The sequence below is a fragment of the Martes martes genome (genome assembly GCF_963455335.1).
Source record: "Martes martes genome assembly, chromosome: 17".
Taxonomy (NCBI): domain Eukaryota; kingdom Metazoa; phylum Chordata; class Mammalia; order Carnivora; family Mustelidae; genus Martes; species Martes martes.
In genome coordinates this window covers 11931660-11952972 of record NC_137905.1, presented here as the reverse complement: position 1 = coordinate 11952972, position 21313 = coordinate 11931660, and the positions used below count along the sequence as shown (strand labels likewise).

The 21313-nt window shown below is 45.3% G+C and overlaps 1 protein-coding gene across 3 annotated transcripts; it reads right to left on the bottom strand.

Annotated features, from left to right (window-relative positions):
* Positions 1-753: 753 nt before the first annotated feature.
* Positions 754-18649, bottom strand: TMEM170A (transmembrane protein 170A). 3 transcript variants are annotated; one of them, XM_080829165.1, is made up of 3 exons: positions 18388-18649; positions 6561-6731; positions 754-2199 (listed from the first exon to the last, which is right to left on the bottom strand). In XM_080829165.1, the coding sequence occupies exons 1-3, from the start codon at positions 18518-18520 to the stop codon at positions 2069-2071; spliced, it is 435 nt and encodes a 144-aa protein (XP_080685291.1). In that variant the 5' UTR covers positions 18521-18649; the 3' UTR covers positions 754-2068. The 3 variants fall into 3 exon arrangements, with proteins under 3 accessions (XP_080685291.1, XP_080685292.1, XP_080685293.1); XM_080829166.1 differs by having other exon boundaries at positions 960-2199; positions 6630-6731; positions 18388-18648; XM_080829167.1 differs by lacking the exon at positions 18388-18649 and adding an exon at positions 17654-17719 and having other exon boundaries at positions 1402-2199.
* Positions 18650-21313: the final 2664 nt, after the last annotated feature.

Sequence of the window (21313 nt, the reverse complement as noted above, 5' to 3'; positions counted from 1 at the left end):
TAACAAAGGACATAATGTCCTGAATTTCTTAAACAGAAGGGTTACTTTGCAAAATCACAGCTCCTTGAACTGAAAAATGTGGAGTCTCATTTAAAGACTTAGGGGCACCCGGCTGGCTCAGCCAGGAGGACCTGCGACACCGCATCTTGGGGTTGTGAGTTTGAGCCCCACGTTGGGAACAGAGAGAACTTAAAATCTTGGGGCACTTGAATGGCTCAGTTGGTTAAGTGTCTGCCTTCGGCTCAGATTCTGATCTCAGGGTCCTGGGATAGAGTCCGATGTCAACATTGGGCTCCCTGCTCAATAGGGAGTCTGCTTTTCCCATTGTCTCCCCCTGCTCGTGCTGTCTCTCTCTCACTCTCTCAAATAAATAAATAAAATCTTAAAAAAAAAAAATCTTAAAAGACTTAACATTTGCTTGAAAGAAGGATTTCCACATTGGAGAAAAACTTGGTGGGGAATTGGTAAAAACATCTGCCGGCATTCCAAGTCTACTTTTCGTTTTCCACCTAGTCTGAGCATATGTCACTATAATTTTGATAAGTGGTCTAACGGCCTCTTAGTTAAAAGAAAATGGCCAATTGATTTCTGTGATCTCTTTGTAATTCTTCTTCTTTGCCGTTCCCTGGTAAGTTGGTCCCTCTGGTGATTTTTAATCAGAAGCCAGAGGGCATATTGCTTTAAATGGAATAGATATGTTTGTGTGTACCTAACCTCATGGGCTGTTAGCCTTACTGTCACAATGAAAACTTTCCTTTAAAAACATCAGATTTAATGATCAGAAACTATTCTGAACACAGAGAACAGTGACTATATTCCATTCAACACAATTGAGGCGGTAAGGATCAAGAGAGACACTTAATTTTTGCAATCCTTTCTCTTTTGAAAGTCACAGTTTTCAGGCCTTTTAATGAAAAAGAAAGTGAGGCAGTAGGAGAAAAATTAAGATAGCTAAAACTGGGTTTAAAAAACTCGATGTTTAATTTTCTGGAAAGATATATCTTCTCTTGAAGGGAAACGTAAAGTGGAAGCATATCTAAAAATTAAACTTTAGGCACTTTCTGGGAGTGACACCCAATACTGTTAAGAGTGGTGACCACACTAAGACTAAGAAATGAATAACCACCACCTCTAAGCTGCATTTCTACAATTTCAACCAAAGTCACCAAGAAAACCTTTAACAATGTTTAAAAATAATTTTTGGTACCTCAATGTCCAGAGAGCATCCTAACCTATCTGGCTTAAAGTTTTGAACTCAAACTATTTAATAAGGTATGTTTCCAATTAAATTAAACAAAATCAACAGAATGAAAGTGATGGGTAAAGGGATATAGGAACTCTGGAGGGAAAATGTCTCGATGAGTTAGCTTATTTTGATAAAATGTACAAAACAACAAATGCACATTTCTTAAAATATTATTAAGTCATCAGAGGTCAAGATAGTTATCCAGAAAATAACACATCACCATCTTTTTCTTTCAGCAGTGGAACAGAAGCCACTACTTCTGTTGCAGGATTTTTTTTTTTTTTCCTGTTACATGTCAACAGGTTTGTTCTCAAAGCTCTACTCAACCAAAACCTACTTGGCACTTATTGTCATGAAGATGCAGTAAAAGAAGAGTCTGCCAGATTTTAATCAAGTCAGATTAGATAAGATTTTAGTACAGTACGCTCAGAAAGAGAAACTACTGTTCTCTAACATACGCGACACTGCATTTTCTCAAAGAATATTGTACATTTCAGTGGGAAGGATCAGCCCAGAAGCACTGGTGACCTAGGTGGGTAAAGGTGCACCTGTGAAACTGCCTCAATTAATTTAAAAAAAAAAAAAAAAAAAAAGGCCCTAAGAAACTTAATTTGTTTTGGTTGAGAACAATAGGGAGTCCAGAAAGATCTTTAATTCCTGGAACTTCCAACTGAAGAAAGGGCTGAGATGTCTTTTTTCACATACTTCTTCATCCAAGTTTCCTCCATTTGAAGAATTAAAAAAACACTACATTCCATAATATATTCTTTCTGTGAGGAGGCTCTCAAACTTAGGTTCGGCATCACGGCCTAAGGGTATATGCTACAGAGTAGCTAAAATCCGCAAGAAGGAGACCACCACTACACAAAACGTCTGCCCAGTGCCCAAGGTGAGGGCTTCAAATGGTATCATTTCCTTTCCTGCTGCTCGGTACACTCCAGCAATTGCAGCACCTGTTCAAAAAAAAAAAAAACAGTGTTAAAAAAAATTTAATATAATCAGGAAAATACAGCACTTAAAATCCTACTGTATGTAGAATGTTCTAGATTTTTTACATTAAAATTTAAATATTATAGAAATGTTCTGTTTTCCCTATGCTTTTTTGCTGCCTACTCTAGGTTTTAAGTATTCCCCATACAACTTACAAACCACTGGTTAGTGCTTTCAGATGTTGAAAAGTGTGTCCTTAAAACTGAGTCTCCTAGACTTACTGAATAAAATAATCTGGAAGTCATAACCAAAATCATGAAAATATAGCAATTTCCACATGACCTAATTACACACTCAAAAACTTCTCTTATTTGCCATGCTTAGCATTTAACAGGTACCTAAAAAAATCTTGGCAATAAATGCCAACAAAACTTGTATGTGAGACTAAGCAAGAAATATTTCAGAAGCCACAGGGAGTGGGGACTCCACCTTCTACTGTACTCAGAGCTCCTCTCCCAAAGTGGATAGAGGAGGGAGCAGAGGATGGGAAGAGGAGAGGATGATTCTACGCTTAAGAACTGTTATTAGTTCGGGGTGCCTGGGTGGCTCAGAGGGTTAAGCCTCTGCCTTCGGCTCAGGTCATGATCTCAGGGTCCTGGGATCAAGTCCTGCATCGGGCTGTCTGCTCAGGGGGAGCCTGCTTCCCCCACTCACTCTCTGCCTGCCTCTCTGCCTACTTGTGATCTCTCTGTCTCTGTCAAATAAATAAATAAAATCTTAAAAAAAAAAAAGAATCGTTATTAATTCAAAGGGCATGAGGGGATAGATCCTAAGAGGATCCTTTCTGGTCCGCATTATTATTAATCATTTTTATTACATTAGTCATCACAACTTCCTAGAAACTGAGTAAACCAAACAAACACAAACATCTTAATCTCCCTAGAAACCCCTCTTATAGCTACAGGGACTTAGCATAACACCGAGAAAGCCAAGATTTCATTAGTTGAACAAGAAAAGAGCCAAAGTTCCCAGATGACCCTCCTCTCAAAAACTGTTCCAAAGAGAATCCTCGTTGGTCAGTGTGTTCATTCATGCAAACTATTTGTTTACCTCTGTGTCTAATAAGGTATGATCCCTGTTCTCATTAATGCTCAGAATCAAGCTGAGATACAGAAAGAAAGCAGAAGCATGAAGGAGATTTTGAATAAGGCAAGACAGTATACAACATCTCAACAAATGTCTACACATTTTATACATGGGATATGGGAGCATATTAACAAATTTTAAGAAGAAGAAAGAGGTGTGCCTGGGTGGCTCAGTGGGTTAAGCCTCTGCCTTCGGCTCAGGTCATGATCTCAGGGTCCTGGGATCAAGCCCTGCATCGGGCTCTCTGTTCAGTGGGGAGCCTTCTTCCCCCCCTCTCTCTGCCTGCCTCTCTGCCTACTTGTAATTTCTCTCTCTGTAAAGAAATAAATAAGTAAAAAGAAGAAGAAAGAGCAAATGAACCGTTTCCCATACTGGCTTCCAGGAATATCTGTGACTCTGAAATGCCCATCTCCAGGGGCTAGGCATACAGACTGTGTCACTAACATCCGCAAGGCACCTGTTACATTGGGCCCCTTTGTAATTCAGCTCCCCAAAAGGTGGGTTGGGTAGAAAGACGCATAAGAAAGTTGAAGTGGGCCCTAAAGTGGGGTTTGGATGATGAGGTAGGGAAGAAAGGGAAAACCAGACCAGGTGGAGCAGCAAAATGGGAAACAGGCTCTATTCACACTGGAGTCTTAAAAATCGAACGGACACACTCATTGCACAGTTCCCAAGCGTTAGGTATTATGTTAAGTTCTTCAAGAAACATTTCCTTTTATCATCACACAGCCTCCGAGGTGGGTGGCCTTATCCTTATTTTACTGAGGAGAAATCTGAGACAGGTCCTCGGAGCCAGGAATCCAGTAAGGAAACTAGGGCAGAAGGTCTCTGAAGAGCAGCAGTAGGTGATACAGTTAAAAATACTACGTAAAGCCAGTTACGGAAACATCTTAATGCAGACGGGAGAAAACTGGCCTCCTCCTATTGTTACCACAAACGTTTCATGACCTACAGAACACACAGAAATGAGGCCACTTTGTCCCCCCAAAAAACTCAAGTCAAAGAAAGAGGGACAGTTCTGTTTAGAGCTCAAGGCTTAAATTCACAGACGCATGCACGCACACACATTACAAATTAGTAGGAATGTTACGTTTCTAATTTTTATTTTTATTTATTTATTTATTTATTTAAGATTTTATTTGTTTATCTGACAGACAGAGATCACAGGGAGGCAGAGAGGCAGCCAGAGAGAGGGGAAGGGAAGCAGGCTCCCTGCTGAGCAGAGATAATTTTTATTTTTTTATTTATTTTATTTTATTTTTTAAAGATTTTATTTATTTATTTGACAGAGACCACAAGTAGGCAGAGAGGCAGGCAGAGAGAGAGGAGAAAGCAGGCTCCCCGCCAAGCAGAGAGCCCAACGTGGGGCCCGATCCCAGGGCCTCGGGACCATGACCGGAGCTGAAGGCAAAGGCCCCAACCACCGAGCCACCCAGGCGCCCCAATTTTTATTTTTATTTAAACATTTTTTTTTAAGATTTAATTAATTAATTTATTTGACAGAGAGCGAGAGATCACAAGTAGGCAGAGAGGCAGTCAGAGAGGGGTGGGGGAAGCAGAATCCCCGATGAGCAGAGAGCCCAATACAGGGCTTGACCCCAGGACCCTGCGATCATGACCTGAGTTGAAGGCAGAGGCTTAACTCACTGAGCCACTCAGGTGCCCCATGTCTCTAATTTTTTTTTTTTTTTTAAGATTTTATTTATTTGGGCGCCTGGGTGGCTCAGTGGGTTAAAGCCTCTGCCTTCGGTTCAGGTCATGATCCCAGGGTCCTGGGATCAAGCCCCACATCGGGCTCTCTGCTCAGCAGGGAGCCTGCTTCCCTTCCTCTCTCTCTGCCTGCCTCTCTGCCTACTTGTGATCTCTGTCTGTCAAATAAATAAATAAAATCTTTAAAAAAAAAAAAAGATTTTATTTATTTATTTGACAGACAGAGATCACAAGTAGGCAGAGAGGCTGGTAGAGAGAAAAGGAAGCAGGCTCCCCTCGGAGCAGAGAGCCCAATGCGGGGCTCAATCTCAGGACCCTGGGATCATGACCTGAGCTGAAGGTAGAGGCCTTAACCCACTGAGCCACCCAGGCGCCCCCCACGTTTCTAATTTTTAAAAGCATGTATTTATGTTGACCCGTATACCTAGGAAAAAAGCCTGAAAGCACATACCAAATTGCAAATTGCGGTTTTTCACTTAGGGATGTGATAATGGAGTGTTTTTAGTTTTTGCTTTCTTATAATTTTTAATTTATATAAAAGAGATGATATTTATACTTAATCGTGCGCTTAAAAATGATTTAAACATATTCTCATCTTTGTGACATGACCAAAAGCCAAAAAATGAAAAAGAAGTAAAAATAATTTATAATTTGTTATTCCAATTCTTATTCAGAAAGTTGTGAGAGGGGACTCCTGGGTGGCTCAGTCAGTTAAGCGTTTGCCTTCTGTTCAGGTCATGATCTCAGGACCCTGAGATCAAGTCCCGAATCGGGCTCCTGGATCAGCGGGAAGCCTGCTTCTCCCTCTGCCTGCCGCTCCCCCTGCTTATAGTTCACTCTTTCTCACTCTGACAAATAAATAAAATCTTAAAAAAAAAAAATTGGGGGTGCCTGGGTGGCTCAGTGGGTTAAGCTTCTGCCTTCGGCTCAGGTCATGATCTCAGGGTCCTGGGATCGAGCCCCGCGTCGGGCTCTCCGCTCGGCAGGGAGCCTGCTTCCCCCCTCTCTCTCTGCCTGCTTGTGATCTCTGTCTGTCAAGTAAATAAATAAAATCTTAAAAAAAAAATTCTGAAAAGGGGAAAAAATAACCAGAAGAGAAATCAGGTACTTCTCTAAACAAGAATTCTTGTCATCAGAATTAGCCTCCCATCCTTAAAGAAACAACCCCCGAGTGAGTAGCAGTAACTCATCAGTGTTGCTAGCTGACGAGAAAGAAGCAGTTGCTTCCGAAAAGATAAACAGCTTCTCTCACTGGTGACCTATCTCATAAAACCTCACCTGGCTTATCTGAAAGATAGGAGAAAACACAACATAGGAAATCAAAAAGATGTTAGCCAAATAATGGGGGGGTGGGGAAAGAGCGGGTGTTAGATATCAGAAAAAAACAGTACACTAAAAAAGAGGCCCACGGTTAAAAGCCACTCTATTTTTCTCTTCATTTCACTCAGACATGTTTCCCAAGTGGGTCCTGAAATTAAGTAACTAGTCATATGAAACGTTTTGACTGGTATTTGAACGTCTAACATACTTGTCAAGATTCCAGCAGTAATTGGTCCCACGATGCCCATCAACAGGATGCTTACAGACATGAACCTACCATATTTGTGATGTCTGAGGGTGAAGAGGGCCAGTAATCCAGCAGGGACATGGAAGAAGAGAGAGGACACCAGTGCCCACAGGAATACACCATACCACATCTCTACAAAGAAAAGCAGAGAAGTCACAAGTCATTTCCTAGTACATGGATTACCAGGGGCTACTCATTGCTCCTGCTTATTTCATTTTCAAAGCCACCCAGGCGCAGTGCAGGCTCATCAATCAAATATCCAAAGAGTGATGGTTCTAGAGGGATCAGCAAACTGCGGCCTACAGGCCGCCAGCAGATTTTGGGCATAAAGTCTTCCTGGAAAATGGCCATGACCATTCAGTTAGGTCTTGCCTTTCGCTGCTTTCAAGCGACAGGAGCAGAGCTGAAACCGCACACAGGCGGTAGAACCTGAGCTATTTACTGTGTGGCCGCCTCCAGAACAAGATGGTCAACCTCTAAAATGGCCAATCATGTTCATCTTCTCAAATGAAAAAGTGATACGATTTTATTTGTTCAACAATCATTTTTCAAGACAATGCAGTAAGTATCAGGCCATCGCCCCTTAGAATAGCAAAGCTCTTTAAGAAATGAAATAACTACCAAAAAACAGAAATGTCTAGCTTAGAGACAAATAGCATGATAGTGAGGGGGCCGGATGGAGGAGCTGGTTCCTATGGAGAATGTCTAGCTAACTTTTAGGATGACTGCAATTCAGGCAACATTAAAACATTTGATAACCAACTCTGTCTAAAAACCTATGCATGAGTCCCCTCGGAAAAGAGACAAAAGGAGGAGATACCATCCTGCCGTCATGACTTTGTGATCTGAAAAACAGCGGACGAAGCAATTTCCCCCACTGAGCCCTGGCAAGTCTTTAGAATCTCAAAATAGCCCTTTAGCTACCCACATGGATACAATGAAGGTGTCAAGTCACATGAAATCTGGTGTACATCCTCGCGCTAGGAGCAGGTAAGTAACAGGCAATTTCAGAGATCAGTCAACAGCTTAACTCAGTACTACTGACATGTGGACCAGTTGGCCCTTTGTCGTGGGGGACCGTCTGTGCACTACAGGACATGGAGCAACAGCCCTGGCCTCTCGCCCTCTCCCCAGTTGTGACAACCAAAAAATATTTCCAGACTGCCAAATGTCCTGGTGGGGGAAGGAGGTGGTCAAAAATCACCCTGATTAAAAACCACTGGTCTGGGGCACCCGGGTGGCTCAGTTGTTAAGCATCTGCTTTTGGCTCAGGTCATGATCCCAGGGTCCTGGGATCAAGCCCCGCATCGGGCTCTCTGCTCAGCACGGGGCCTGCTTCCCTTCCTCTCTCTCTGCCTTACTCTCTGTGATCTCTGTCTGTCAAATAAATAAATAAATAAGCTTAAAAAAAAATGGTCTACATCTTTATATACCGAGGGGATTAAAATGCCCAACCCACCTTGGGAAGTAAAAAAAACCCAAGGTGCAGAAGAGTGTATAAGAGATCCTGTGTTTTTGTTTTTGTTTTTGTTTTTTAAGATTTTATTTATTTATTTGACAGAGAGAGAGAGAGAGATCACAAGTAGGCAGAGAGGCAGGCAGAGAGAGAGGGGTAGAAGCAGGCTCCCCGCTGAGCAGAGAGCCCGATGCGGGGCTCAATCCCAGGACCCTGGGATCATGACATGAGCTAAAGGCAGAGGCTTTAACCCACTGAGCCACCCAGGCACCCCAGAAGATCCTGTTTTTATAAAAACAAAAGAAACACCAACAAATATGTGTGTAAATAATTTTATGCCCTTGGAGAAAAGTCTGGACATAGGTGTATTTAATAAGTATTTATGACATGCAAAGGCGCTGTTCTCAGTGCTTTATAAATCTTAACCCATGCAATCCTCTAACACAACTCTACCAGGCACAGATCATGAATATCCCTGGCTCCTGGATGAGGAAACCAGAGGCGGAGGGAGGGAAGGAACTTATTGGAGCCCACAGTGCTGGTGAGTCCACCAGGCCAGCAGGAGGCAGAGCCCAGCTGGAGGCCTGTTGGAGCCGCACACCCGAAGCCACGCCCTTCTTCTCTATGCAGCACAGCAAGTAACAGAAAGCAACAGAAAAGTGTTATTTCTGGGGGCGCCTGGGTGGCTCAGTCATTAAGTTTCTGCCTTTGGCACAGGTCATGATCCCAGGGTCCTGGGATGGAGCCCCACAGCGGGCTCCCTGCTCAGCTACCCCTACCTGTGTTCCCTCTCTTGCTGTCTGTCAAATCAATCAATAAAATCTTCAAAAAAAAAAAAAAAAAGGGTTATTTTGGGGGAGTTGGATAGGCTGGGGAAGGGCTGATGAGCATTCACTTTTTACTTTGATTTTTTCCCTCTCTTTTTAGGTAGGCTCTATGCCCAGGGGGTGGGGGGTGGGGGGGTTGAACTCACAACCTTGAGATCAAGACCTGAGCCAAGATCAAGAGTGGGAGACTTAACTGAATAAGCCACCAAGAAGCCCCTACTTTGATTTTTTTAAAGCTTTTCTAGTTGTTTACTGGTTTTACAAAATTATTATAAAAAGAAACTAGAAAAAGAAAAAAAGAGCCTTTGTTTCTAAAAGAGCAGTTCAGGAAGGCTGATCTGATTGGAAGAAACAATTGCAGAAACAAATCAGCTTGGGGACAGTGGAGAGAGGGAAGGGGAGGACCGGGGGCTTTTCTCAAAGCTGTCTCTGAAGCGGTCCTTGAAGCCATTATAAGAATTACTGCTGTGCATGTTTTCTTTCCAGATCAGTCTTTGAATTGTTGGGGGTGGGAGATTAGGAGTGGATGCCAAATTCCTCCAAGCCACCCTTGGCTTTGTCAATGATGACTGCTGTAATACAAAATTAGAGGCTCAGAAATTCTGACTCACATCAGGTTTCAATTAATACCATACTCTATACCTAAATTAGGACACCTACTTCAAGCTTTGGATGACAGGCTCCAAATGAAAGTTATCAGGCATGCCCCACCAAGGGCTCAAGGTTTATTAAAAACAACAAATGAGGGGCACCTGGGTGGCTCAGTGGGTTAAGCCTCTGCCTTCGGCTCAGGTCATGATCTCAGGGTCCTGGGATCGAGTCCCGCGTCGGGCTCTCCGCTCGGCAGGGAACCTGCTTCCTCCTCTCTCTCTGCCTGCCTCTCTGCCTACTTGTAATCTCTCTCTGTCAAATAAATAAATAAAATCTTTAAAAACAACAACAACAACAACAAATGACTAGGGGTGCCTGGGCAGCTCAGTAGGTTAACCGTCTGTCCCTCGGCTCAGGTCATGATCCCAGGGTCTGGAGGTGGAGCTCATCGAGGGGCTCCCTGCTCAGCTCAGCTGGGAGCCTGCTTCTCCCTTTCCCGCTGTCCCAATCCACCACTCAAGCTCTCGTTCAAATAAATAAATAAAATCTTAAAAAAAAAAAAAACAACTGAGGCACTTTTGCTCTGGTGAAGAGCTATCAGATAACTATAAAAAGTTCCAAACCATTCGTGAAACTTTTTTTTCCCTGCTGAACAGGATGTATCTTCCGAATAATTTTATAATATTGTTGAAACTGGTCTGTTTGATGGCGTTTGGCAAATTCTGCTAAACCAAGTTAGATCACGCAATACGGAGCCTAAAGTGATTAGACAGTAAGGTCCCAAGCTTAAAAATTAAATATGTATAACGTAAAAAATATGTGTAAAATATATAAGTATATATACATGCACTAATTAACTACTGTCCCTCCTCAGCCAAAGCAAAAAAGCCTCTCTCCAGTCAGGATATTGATTAGAAACTGCAGGCAGGGTTCGCAATCCCAGGGGTTTGAGCCCCGTTCTCTTTGGAAATAAGCCTGTCTGCTACCACAGTCTCCTTTCCGGCCTCGGGCCAGGAGCTCCTCTTGCTTCCACAACCTAGGACACTCGCCCTCTTTTGTGGGCAGCGGCTCCCAGAGTCCCTACCGGAGAGCAGACTGTCCAGATACGGTCCCTCCAATAAATGTGCACCCGCCAGAGCTCTGGTGCCCACAAACCCCTCCCGCCTGGGCAGCCCCTGCTGCACCCTGGCTCAGGGAGAGCAGCCTGGTCTTCCTGGCCTAAGCCGCCTCGCATACCACCCCCCACTGGCTGGACCCCAGGCCACAGCACGGCACCATGCTGTTCCCTTCCAAAACAGTAACCCCTATCTTCAGTCCCACGGTGCTTACTAGCTACTCCCCAGGTCATGCGCAGACTCTGCCCTCCATCCCACCACCTAGTCCGCAAAACGCTATGGGGGCACCAGGAACACCACTGTCCTGGAGGGGTTGGGGGGGGCAAAAATGGGATGCTAACATGCCTCTGAGAACTCCGAGCAGTGGCCATCCTGGCTGCTGGCTGCGACAACTGACTTGAGACCCCACCACCGACCTGGCACATTCTCAGGTCTTGCTGGGGCTCCCCGAGTTTCAGAGGTGACCTGGGAGCCAACTGGGAGGTGAGACACACCAACTTGGTAAGTTCCATGAAAGGGGGTCTGACCGGACTGAGGCCTTATAAGAGGAGAAGATCTCTCTCTCTCTCTCTCTTTCTCTCTCCCTGCCATGTAAGGACATAGCAAGAAGGCGGCCCAAGAGCACTCTCACACCACGGCCATGCTGGACCCTGGTCTTGGCCTCCCAGTCTCCGGGGCTGTGAGAAACTAAGTTTCTGTTATTTAAACCACTCAACCTACGGCATTCGTTACAGCAGCCTAAGCAGACTAAGGCACCGACACTCACTGACTCCCGATTTCCCTGCAGCACAACTGCTGCCCCAGGAGGACTGCTGGGCCACCAACCTACAACTTCGTTTTCCTGAAAGCTGAAAGGCCTATCAGTAAACAAGGGCTGGCACAGCAGGTCAGCACTTCCTTGGGTTTCTGAGAAGGGGACGCGCACCGCCCCCTCCTACAACCTTGAGCTGCCTCCATTAGCTACCTCAGTGCCTACATATTTTATATAGCAACTCTTAAGAGTCACATTAAGTAGCAGAAGAAAGTCTTTATTATGTTAGATGAGTAGGACACTTTATAAAACACTTTTCAGTTGGATGAGATTATTCCAGCACTCTTAATAGCAAAGGCAAACCCCGATCAATAAAACACTTAGAAGAAAACTAAGTGATTTCCTTTTAACCTCCTGCACCTTAATTTGCTATCTATTTAATAGCTATTTATTGATCATCGTATAGTACTTTTCATTTCTCTGGTTCAATACACTGTCAGAGATCTAGGTCTCAGGGCGCCTGGGTGGCTCAGTTGTTAAGCGACTGCCTTTGGCTCAGGTCATGATCCCAGAGTCCTAGGATCTGGCCCCACATCGGGCTCCCTGCTCAGTGGGAAGCCAGTTTCTCCCTTTCCCACTCCCTCTGTTTGTGTTCCCTCTCTTGCTGTGTCTCTATCAACTAAACAAATAAAATCTTTAAAAAAAAATCTGTGTCTCTACATCTCACAGCGTTTCTTTGTTTACTGTTTCAGATCAAGTGTATTACCTTCAGCTTTTCTTACTCTGACGGCTAAAGTCCCATCACTTCCCATTGTTGAAGCATAAATCAGATAATTTATCTGTAACAAGAAAATTCTAAGGGGAAATGGGATTAAGCACTGGTGGGAGAATGGGCCCCAAAGATACCCACGCACTCATCCCCAGAACCTGTGCATACGTGGCAAAGGCAGTCTGTAGGTGTGATTAGATTAGGGGTCCTGGGACAGGCAAGGGGTCTGGCTTCTCCAGGTGGGTCTAATGTCATCAAAAGGGTGTTTGCAGGAGGGAGGCAGGAGGGTCAGAGAGATCTGAAGATGCTACTGGGCTGGCTTTAGAGATGAGGGGAAGGGCCCTGAGCCAAAGAATGCAGAGGCAACTTAGAGAAGCTAGAAAAGGGAAGAAAACCAATTCTTCCTTGAGCCTTCAAAAGGAAGGCAGCATTGCTGACTTATTTTGGATTTCTGATTTCCAGGACTCTAAGATGATAAATCTGTGTTCTTTTAAGCCACTATACTGTGCTAAGTTGTTACAGTGGCAAGGGCAAACTACTACCAGCGCTGAGTACATTCACTCAACAATCAAGAGTTTACTGAGCTCTTCGCCCAGGTCAGCGAAACAAGACAAGACCCAAGATGCTGCCCGTAAGGAGCTTACTATCTTTAAGAATCTGTTTTTCAGACAGACACTTCAGTTAGAGAGCTAAGCCACAGAGACTGTAGAGTCCTCTAGGTGAGTTCTGTATTAACAAAAGGGGTTGGTAATGGTGGGCCCTCTAACTTCTACAACTGAGTCATCCAACTTCCAAGCAAGGCCTCAACACCAACCTGGCCCCAGTTAGCAGGAGTGGAAGAAGCCTAAGTCAAGGGGGCAGGGTGAGGCTCAGCACTTAGCTATCCTTTTAGCTGGCCCCACTCCACCCTATACTCCAGGTCAAACAACCATATGAACAGTCAGCTCCTCTGAAGCTGGGGTTCTAAGTAGACCACATCAGTCCTCCTGGGAACTGCAGTCCTACCTGGTCCTGCAACTCAATGCTGACCTGCCTTGATATTAACTGTCCATGAGCCTCCATCTCTCCATCTCTCCCTGGTGCCCAATGTGAGGACCCCCCCCTTGCCGAACCCCACCCACCAACCGGGGGATGGGGGGGGGGGTCCATCTGTTCCCCTGGGAAATAGTAAAAAATATATATATTGGTTCCTGACACAGAGCTCCTAAAACCCTTAAAATAGTGGTGCTGGGGGGCACCTGGGGGGCTCCACCTGTTAAACATCAAGTGATGATCTCAAGGTTGGGGGATCGAGCCCCATGTCAGGCTCCACACTCAGCAGGGAGGCCACTTAAGATTCTCTCTCTCCTTCTGCCCTCTCCCCATTTGCATCTGTGATCTCTCTATCTAAAATAAATCTTCAGGAAAATCTTTTGTTCTAATATTTAGTCTTTGACCCGGGTTGCTGATACAGAACTAAATCCCTTGGAATTTCTAGCACCACTTTTGTTCTCATGAGGCAACTCTTGGGGGGCTCCAAGATGGAGGCTGGTCACCAGAGAGCCATGATTATAAGCATGGAAATTTCAGGCCCCCCCTCCATTCTCTGGAGCAGGGAGAAGGGCCGGAAGTAGTGTTAATGATCAATCACAAGTACCTGATAAAGCCTCCATAAAACCCCGAATGCATGGCGTTCGGGGGCTTCTAGGTTTGGTGACTACACCTATGTGCTGGAAGGGTGGCACTCCCCCAACTCTACAGGGACAGAAGGTCCTTTGTTCAAAATCCCTTCTGAACCTCGCCCTACGTCTATCATTATCTGGTGTTCATTTGTAACCTTTAATATCCTATGTAATAAGCCAGCGATCTAGTAGGTAAACTGTTTTCCTGAGTTCTGTGAGTTGCTCTAGAAATTAACTGAACCGAGGAAGGGGGTCGTAGCTATCACCAACTCCGAGCCAGCTGGTCAGAGGCACACATGACAACCTGCACTTCTGACTGGCATCTCAAGTGGGGAAACTGATCCCTTAACCTGGGAGATCTGGTGCTAACTCCAGGGAGACAGTGTAGGAACTGAACCAAACTGCAGGGCACCCAAACAGTGTCACAGTATTGCTCGAGGCAGAAAACCCATAAAACTGCTGTCGGAGTACCGTGAATGGGGGAATCGTGTGACAATGAAGGAAAGCAGGGAGTTCATTTCCTAGAGACCCTTCCACTCCTCCCTAACAATGACGACCTGCCCACCGGGGTCACCCACTATGGGCTGCCACCTCTCTCCTGACATGCCTGCCTGACTGCTTGCTCATCCCTGGCTTCTGCGTGTGCCTGTCTGGCCTTTCTCCCCACAGTGGTCTCTCGGTCCCCAGGCTACCTAGACCTTCTCTGTCCTGATCTGCCCTTCTCCACACAAAGCTAATGAGGAGGAGGTTTCTTGCTGGTGATAAAATATTCTGAAGTTGCTTCTGGTGATGGCTGCAAACTCTGTGGAGGCTAAAAATCTTTGAATTGTACATTTAAAAGAAAAAGTCCAGGGGTGCCTGGGTGGCTCAGTGGGTTAAAGCCTCTGCCTTCGGCTCAGGTCATGATCCCAGGGTCCTGGGATCGAGCCCCACATCGGGCTCTCTGCTCAGCAGGGAGCCTGCTTCCTCCTCTCTCTGCCTGCCTCTCTGCCTACTTGTGATCTCTGTCTGTCAAATAAATAAATAAAATCTTTAAAAAAAAAAAAAAAGTCCATCAGATCATCCCTCCTCTGATCAAAATCCTCCAACACTACCCTCCGGAATCTGACCTCACCTCCTCCTCCCAGCTTTGCCTGCTCTGTCCCATCCTCCTTGCTGCCCTTCTCTTTGTCTCCTAAGCAAGCTCCCGTTCCAGGGCTCTGAACCTGCTGTGCCTTTGCCCAGAATGTCCTTCTCCCAATTGCTGTGTGTCTCGTTCCTCCCGTACTTTAGATTTCAGCTCCGGTGGCATCATTGTTAAGAGCTTCCTTGTGATCTTAAGGAAAACAGCGTTCCACCTGGGCGCCTGGGTGGCTCAGTCAGTTGAGCCTCTGCCTTTGGCTCAGGTCACAATTGCAGGGTCGTGGGACTCTGTCCTGAATTAGGTTCCTTACTCAGCAGGGAGCGTACTCCTCCTTCTGCCTGCCCCCGCCCCTGCTTGGGCAGGTGTGCACTTGTATACTCTCTCTCTGACAAATAAATGAATTCTTTAAAAAACAAAAACACGGGCGCCTGGGTGGCTCAGACGTTAAGTGTCTGCCTTCGCCTCAGGTCATGATGCCAGGGTCCTGAGATCAAGTCCCATTATCAGGCTCCTTGCTCGGCGGGAAGGCTGCTTCTCCCTCTTCCACTCCCCCTGCTTGTGTTCCCTCTCTCGCTGTATCTCTGTCAAATAAATAAATACATTATTTAAAAACCAAAAACAGAAATAAAACAGCATTCCAACCCTGACACACAAGGGCCACTGCCTGCCCGCCCTACTGTCTTACACACCCAGTTATTTCTTTCCATACTTTTAATTTTCTCTCTATCCCCTTCAGAATGAAAGCTCCTTTACTTTGTTCCCTACCACATCCTTACTTGGTACCTAGAAAACAAAAGGCAGGCAACAGACATTGAGCAAATATTTTTTGAATGAATGAATAAGTAACTGCTCCAATTGTGACTCATTTCTTTAACTGTTGACCCATTCTTGACTCTAGCAATGGTGCAACCAAACATAAGTAGGTTTAATTATAATACACATACTTTTACATTGATATTCATAAAATTCATACCTTCAGAGAGTTAATGTCATTCCTGATAAAAGGAAAGCTCTGCCTTTCTTGGCAATCAGATTTACCAAAATATGATGACAACAAAAGAAATCTGAACATCTTGGAATAAGGAGGGTTAGTCAGAATCTAAATGGCTAAACTGCAAATGCAGATAAAAAAAAAATCAATTCTAAGCTTCCTGATAGTGACGAACCACAGGGTATTTTAAAGATTTTTTTTTTTTTAATTGGAGAGAGAGGGAGCCTGCTTCTCCCTCTCCCTCTGCCTACAGCTCTCCCTGCCTGTGCTCTCTCTCTTCCTCTCTGTCAAATACATAAATAAAATCTTAAAAATAAATAAATAAATAAAAGCAGTGTGTGATCCTTGACTAAAACTGGGTTTTTTTTGTTAAGAAAAGAAAGCTATAAAAGACATTATTCAGACAAGTAGAAAATTTAAATAAGGCCTATATACATTAGACAACATTATTCCCCCCCCCTTTTTTTTTTTTTAATTTTAAGTAGGCTCCATAACCAACATGGGGCTTGAACTCAAAACCCTGGACTGAGTCGCATGCTTACCAACTGAGCCAGTCAGGTGACGCCAGACACCATGATCCTATTGTTAAATTTCCTGGGTGTGATAAAGGTTTTTTGGCTATGACAGAAAGTGGACTCATTTTAAAAGATACATGCTGAAGTATTGGGCGTCAGGTGCCATCACTTCAGTAACTTCCTTTCAAATGGCTCTGCAGAAAGTAAAAATGTTATGTGTGTATATACATATATACACACACACACATAATACACACAAAAATATGCATATATATGCACAACACATACATAATACACACACATATACGCATATATATGCACAGAGATTCAAAAGAATAAAAATACTAAGAATGAGTCTAAGTAAAGGATATATGCTCATTATACTAGCACTTCCATTTTTCAGTATGTTTGAAAATTTCAAAATAAAGAGTTGGGAAGCAACAACAGACTAATCTGGTCCAGTAGTATTTCCAGACTGCATGAACACTTCATTTTTTAAACAGTGTCTGCAGAATGCCATATATTTCTGTTGTCAATGTCAAATGTGATCTTAGTAGCTTTTGAAACAATGAGAGTTGCCGGATTATCATTTTAGGTATAGGTTTTTTTTTTTTAAGATTTTATTTATTTATTTGACAGAGATCACAAGTAGGCAGAGAGGCAGGCAGAGAGAGGTGGGAGGGGCGGAGCAGGCTCCTCGCTGAGCAGAGAGCCCAATGTGGGGCTCCATCCCAGGACCCTGAGATCATGACCTGAGCGGAAGGCAGAGGCTTAACCCACTGAGCCACCCAGGCGCCCCATTTTAGGTATAGCTCTAAACTAACATCTGCATCTGCACCAACACGGTTATTACCAGCTGTCCGGGGAAACTACTAGGCAGGTAAAATACACAGCAAGTCCCAGGTGTCCATTGAATGGCGCCTGGCAGTCGCTTCCCAGTGGATAAGAAATCACAGATGCCTTGTTTATAACCCAAGTCAGTAATCCAATCGTCCCTCCTTTGCAGGTCTCAGGCCCGGGTCTCAGGCCCAGTTCTCGAATTGTTTACCAAGTCAGGGTACCAGTCAGCTTTGCTGGGCAGCCCAACCTCACCCTTCAATCGCCACTGTTGTGTCTTCTTGCCTTTAAAGGTTCAACATAGATCTGTGCCCTCCCCTCAAAGCCTTTATCAGCTTCCCAAATAATTTCTCCTCCTCCCATTTTTCTGAGCATGCAGAGCTTTCTACCTTGTATTATAATTTTGAAAAACCCTTACACGAGACCCAGCAGAAGCTCCCGTGGACGTTACGAAGAGTGATAAGGAATCTGTGTCAAAGAGCTCGAACGCATGAGTGGGGAACTCGGCAACAGGTCTCAGAAAGTGATTCCTAGCAAGAGAAGCTGGCGGAGTGGGCGCATTTGGACGAAGGTGCGAGCGAACCGCAGACAACCTGGGGGTGCCGGGGGCTGGGCGAGACTAGACCCCGTGGGAGCCGGAGCGCTGCGTTCGGCCCCTCAGCCCGGCCGGGACGGTTCGGCGTCCGAGCTGCGAGAGCGGCGGAGAGCCGCGCGGCCGAGCGGACCGCAGGGGCCAGGCGCTTCGCGCTCCAAACAAGGAGGGGCGACCGCTTCCGGGGCTCCTTCGAGTCCCAGTCCGAGCCTGGGACGTCGGGAAACTCCAAAAGCAAGATCAGTCCGAGTGGCCGTCGAGCTCCCTCCATTGACCGGTCCACTCCCCGCGGCTCCCTCCGCTCTGGCCCCCAGCGCAGGGTCGCAGTGACTGGCCCGAGGTGCCGGCGAAGAAGCGATGGGGGAAGGGCCATATTCCCCAGCTCCCCGCCGAGAGAGCGGGAACCTCCTTCCAAGAGGGAAACAGCCCCTGGAAGGTGGGACCGCCGGGCGCAGAAGCCACCCGCCCGCTCGCTCGCCCGCTGGGAAGGGGCGCCCCCCTGTCGGGCGGCGGCGCAAAGACGCACAGTGCGCACGCGCGGCACGGGGCGGGGCCGGTACCTGGGAAGGAGCAGAGAGAAGTGGAGTTGGGGCACAGGGTCCCGTTGCCCACCCGTGGCACAAGCTTCAGGCTGAGGATCTGCTGTAGGAGCCCGGCCGACCCCCCGCTGCCGCCGCTCCCCTCGTGCTCCATCCCGCCGCCATTCACTGCAGAGATATGGAGAGAGCGTCCAAACTGCCGCCGAGGTTCGCTCGCACTCACGGACCCAAGCGCTACCCTTCCCTCTGCCGCCTCAGCCTCACCCTGGAATGGGGCCCTCTTCCTCCCACCCCAACCGCGCGGCCAAGTGATGGCCCTTCCTCCAATCACAGGGCGCCGCAGATGGCAGGGGCGGGGCGAAAGTTGTTCCCGCCCCTGACGTTGCGCACGGCTCTCCGGTGGCACCCACGGGCTACGCCCCCTACTGGACAAGTCTCTCCTGTCCAGGAGGGTGCGCTCTTCCCTGGCCTTCTCTGCAGCGCCACCTCCAAGAAAAGTAGGGGAATTGCATACCCAGCCAGACCTGACGTGTAGATTTAAAAGGGATCTGGAAGACAGTAGCAGTACCTTCAACAGTTGGAGGGGAAGGGATTTTTTTGAAAACTTAAATACTTTAAATTAAACGTTCCGTGCAAAATTCATAGTATTTTACGTAATATTAAGCATTGCTCGGAAAATTCATAGTATTTACGTAATATTAATTCAAGAACATTAGCAAAATTGTTTATTTGAGTTCCCTTTTGAAGACTTTGTTGTTTTTTTCTTAAGATTTTATTTATTTATTTGACAGACAGAGATCACAAGTAGGCAGAGAGGCAGGCAGAGAGAGGGGAAGCAGCCTCCCCTCTGAGCAGAGAGCCGGATGTGGGAATCCCAGAACCCTGAGATCATGACCTGAGCCAAAGGCAGAGGCTTAACCCACTGAGCCACCCAGGTGCCCCTGAAGACTTTGTTTTGAGAGCTAATGTCCATGCCTCAACACTGCAACTGCGATTTTGCATCACCCAAGAAACCTATCTCAAATAGCAATAGTAAGCATTAAAAAGTCATGAAATATTTAATAATACTATCTTTTGGTACATTTCCCAGACCACCAGTGTGTAAGAAGTGGAAGAAACCACTTAATTTAGGGTTATATAACAATCAATTGTGTGTCACATTAGGGAACATTATTTTGAATTTACAGTTCTATCTCCAGTCAAATTTCAAATTGAAAGGTTGAAAAAAAAGACATTTAGGGAGCCCAGGTGGCTCAGTCAGTTAAGCATCTGCTTTCCACTCAGGTCATGGTCCCAGGGTCCTGGGATGGAGCGCCGTGTCAGGCTCCCTGCGCAATAGGGAGGCTGCTTCTCCCTCTACTTCTCCTGCTCCCTCTGCTAGTCCTCTCTGTCTCTCTCTCTCTCTCCCTCTCTGTCAAATAAATAAAATCTTTTTTAAAAAGACATTTATACTTGCAGGGCTCAGAAAATGTATGTTTTATATGTTCTTTCTAAGAAAGTTGGGTTTGTCCTCCAGTGAAGTTAAGGAGTGATAACCAAGAAAGAGAAAGATGTGCAATGCAAGAAATGATGGATTTAACCGGGAGTGTTAGCCTGACTTCTGTGCACAAGTCCTAACAGCCACCTAACCAGATTAGAACAGAAAGAAGACTGTCTTCAGGAAAAATAGTGTATTGATTTCAAGCTATGGACAAAATGGTTAAGAAGCTCCACTTTTTAATGACAGGGTGGAGAAGGTACCTATTTCTTCTCTTAATGTGAAAAAACTGAAAAGCACTACTAAGTCCAGGAAAAACAGAAGCCTGCAAGAGAATTATGAAGTAACCAGATCTTTTGTTTGTTTGTTTTTTAGAACTCCATCACCTGTCTCACTTACTTCACTTATAGTGAGATGCAGAACTATAAAACTTTTAGAAGAAAATGCTGAATATCATTATGACCTCATAACAGTGAAGGAGCTCTTAAAGTAGATAGAAAAAGCAAAGGTTATAAAGGAAAGGCTTGATAAATTTAACTACTTTAAGAACTCATGTTATTCAAGTGTTATTATAAAAACAGCAAAAAGACAAGCCATAAACTGGGAAAAGATGTTTGCAATACATGTAACTGGCAAAGGAGTGGTATCCAGAATCTACAAAACACTCCTAAAACTCAATAAGAAAATGACATGGGGTGCCTGGGTGGCTCAGTGGGTTAAAGCCTCTGCCTTCGGCTCAGGTCATGATCCCAGGGTCCTGGGATCGAGCCCCGCATCGGGTTCTCTGCTCAGCAGGGAGCCTACTTCCTCCCTCTCTCTCTGCCTGCCTCTCTGCCTACTTGTGATCTCTGTCTGTCAAATAAAAAAATAAAATCTTAAAAAAAAAAAAAGAAAATGACAAAGAGGGGCGCCTGGGTGGCTCAGTGGGTTAAAGCCTCTGCCTTTGGGTCCTGGGATCGAGCCCCACATCGGGCTGTCTGCTCAGCAGGGAGCCTGCTTCCTCCTCTCTCTCTGCCTGCTTCTCTGCCTACTTGTGATCTCCGTCTGTCAAATAAATAAATAAAATCTTTAAAAAAAAAAAAAGAAAATGACAACGAGACAAAAGACCTGAATAGGTTACTTCATCAAAGAGAGAATACAAATTGCCAACAAAAATAGGAAAAGATGCTTAACCTCATTATTAATCAGTGAAACACAAAATGAAATCACAATGAGATAATTTATCAACCACGCAATAACCAAAAATTTTAAAGTCTGAGAATGTCAGTTTTTGGTGAGGATGTAGAGCAATGGAACTCTGGACGATTAAAATGACAACAGCCATTCTGGAATAATGTTGGATGAAGATTCTCATGATCTAACAAGTCACTCCAAGATGAATATCCTATAGCCTTTGTAGCAGGAGATTCATACGAGATGGTTCCTAGTAGCATGGTAACAGCAACCAAGTGAAAACAAGGCAGGTGTCCA

What these genes read in the sequence shown, in the direction of transcription:
- TMEM170A (XM_080829165.1), bottom strand. Translation starts at nt 18,520, where the DNA reads ATGGAGCACGAGGGGAGCGGCGGCAGCGGGGGGTCGGCCGGGCTCCTA. An exon ending in TTCTCTCTGCTCCTTCCCAG is followed by an intron (nt 6,732 to 18,387) that starts GTACCGGCCCCG and finishes TTTTCTTTGTAG; the next exon opens with AGATGTGGTATGGTGTATTC. An exon ending in TACTGCTGGAATCTTGACAA is followed by an intron (nt 2,200 to 6,560) that starts GTATGTTAGACG and finishes TTTTTTGAACAG; the next exon opens with GTGCTGCAATTGCTGGAGTG.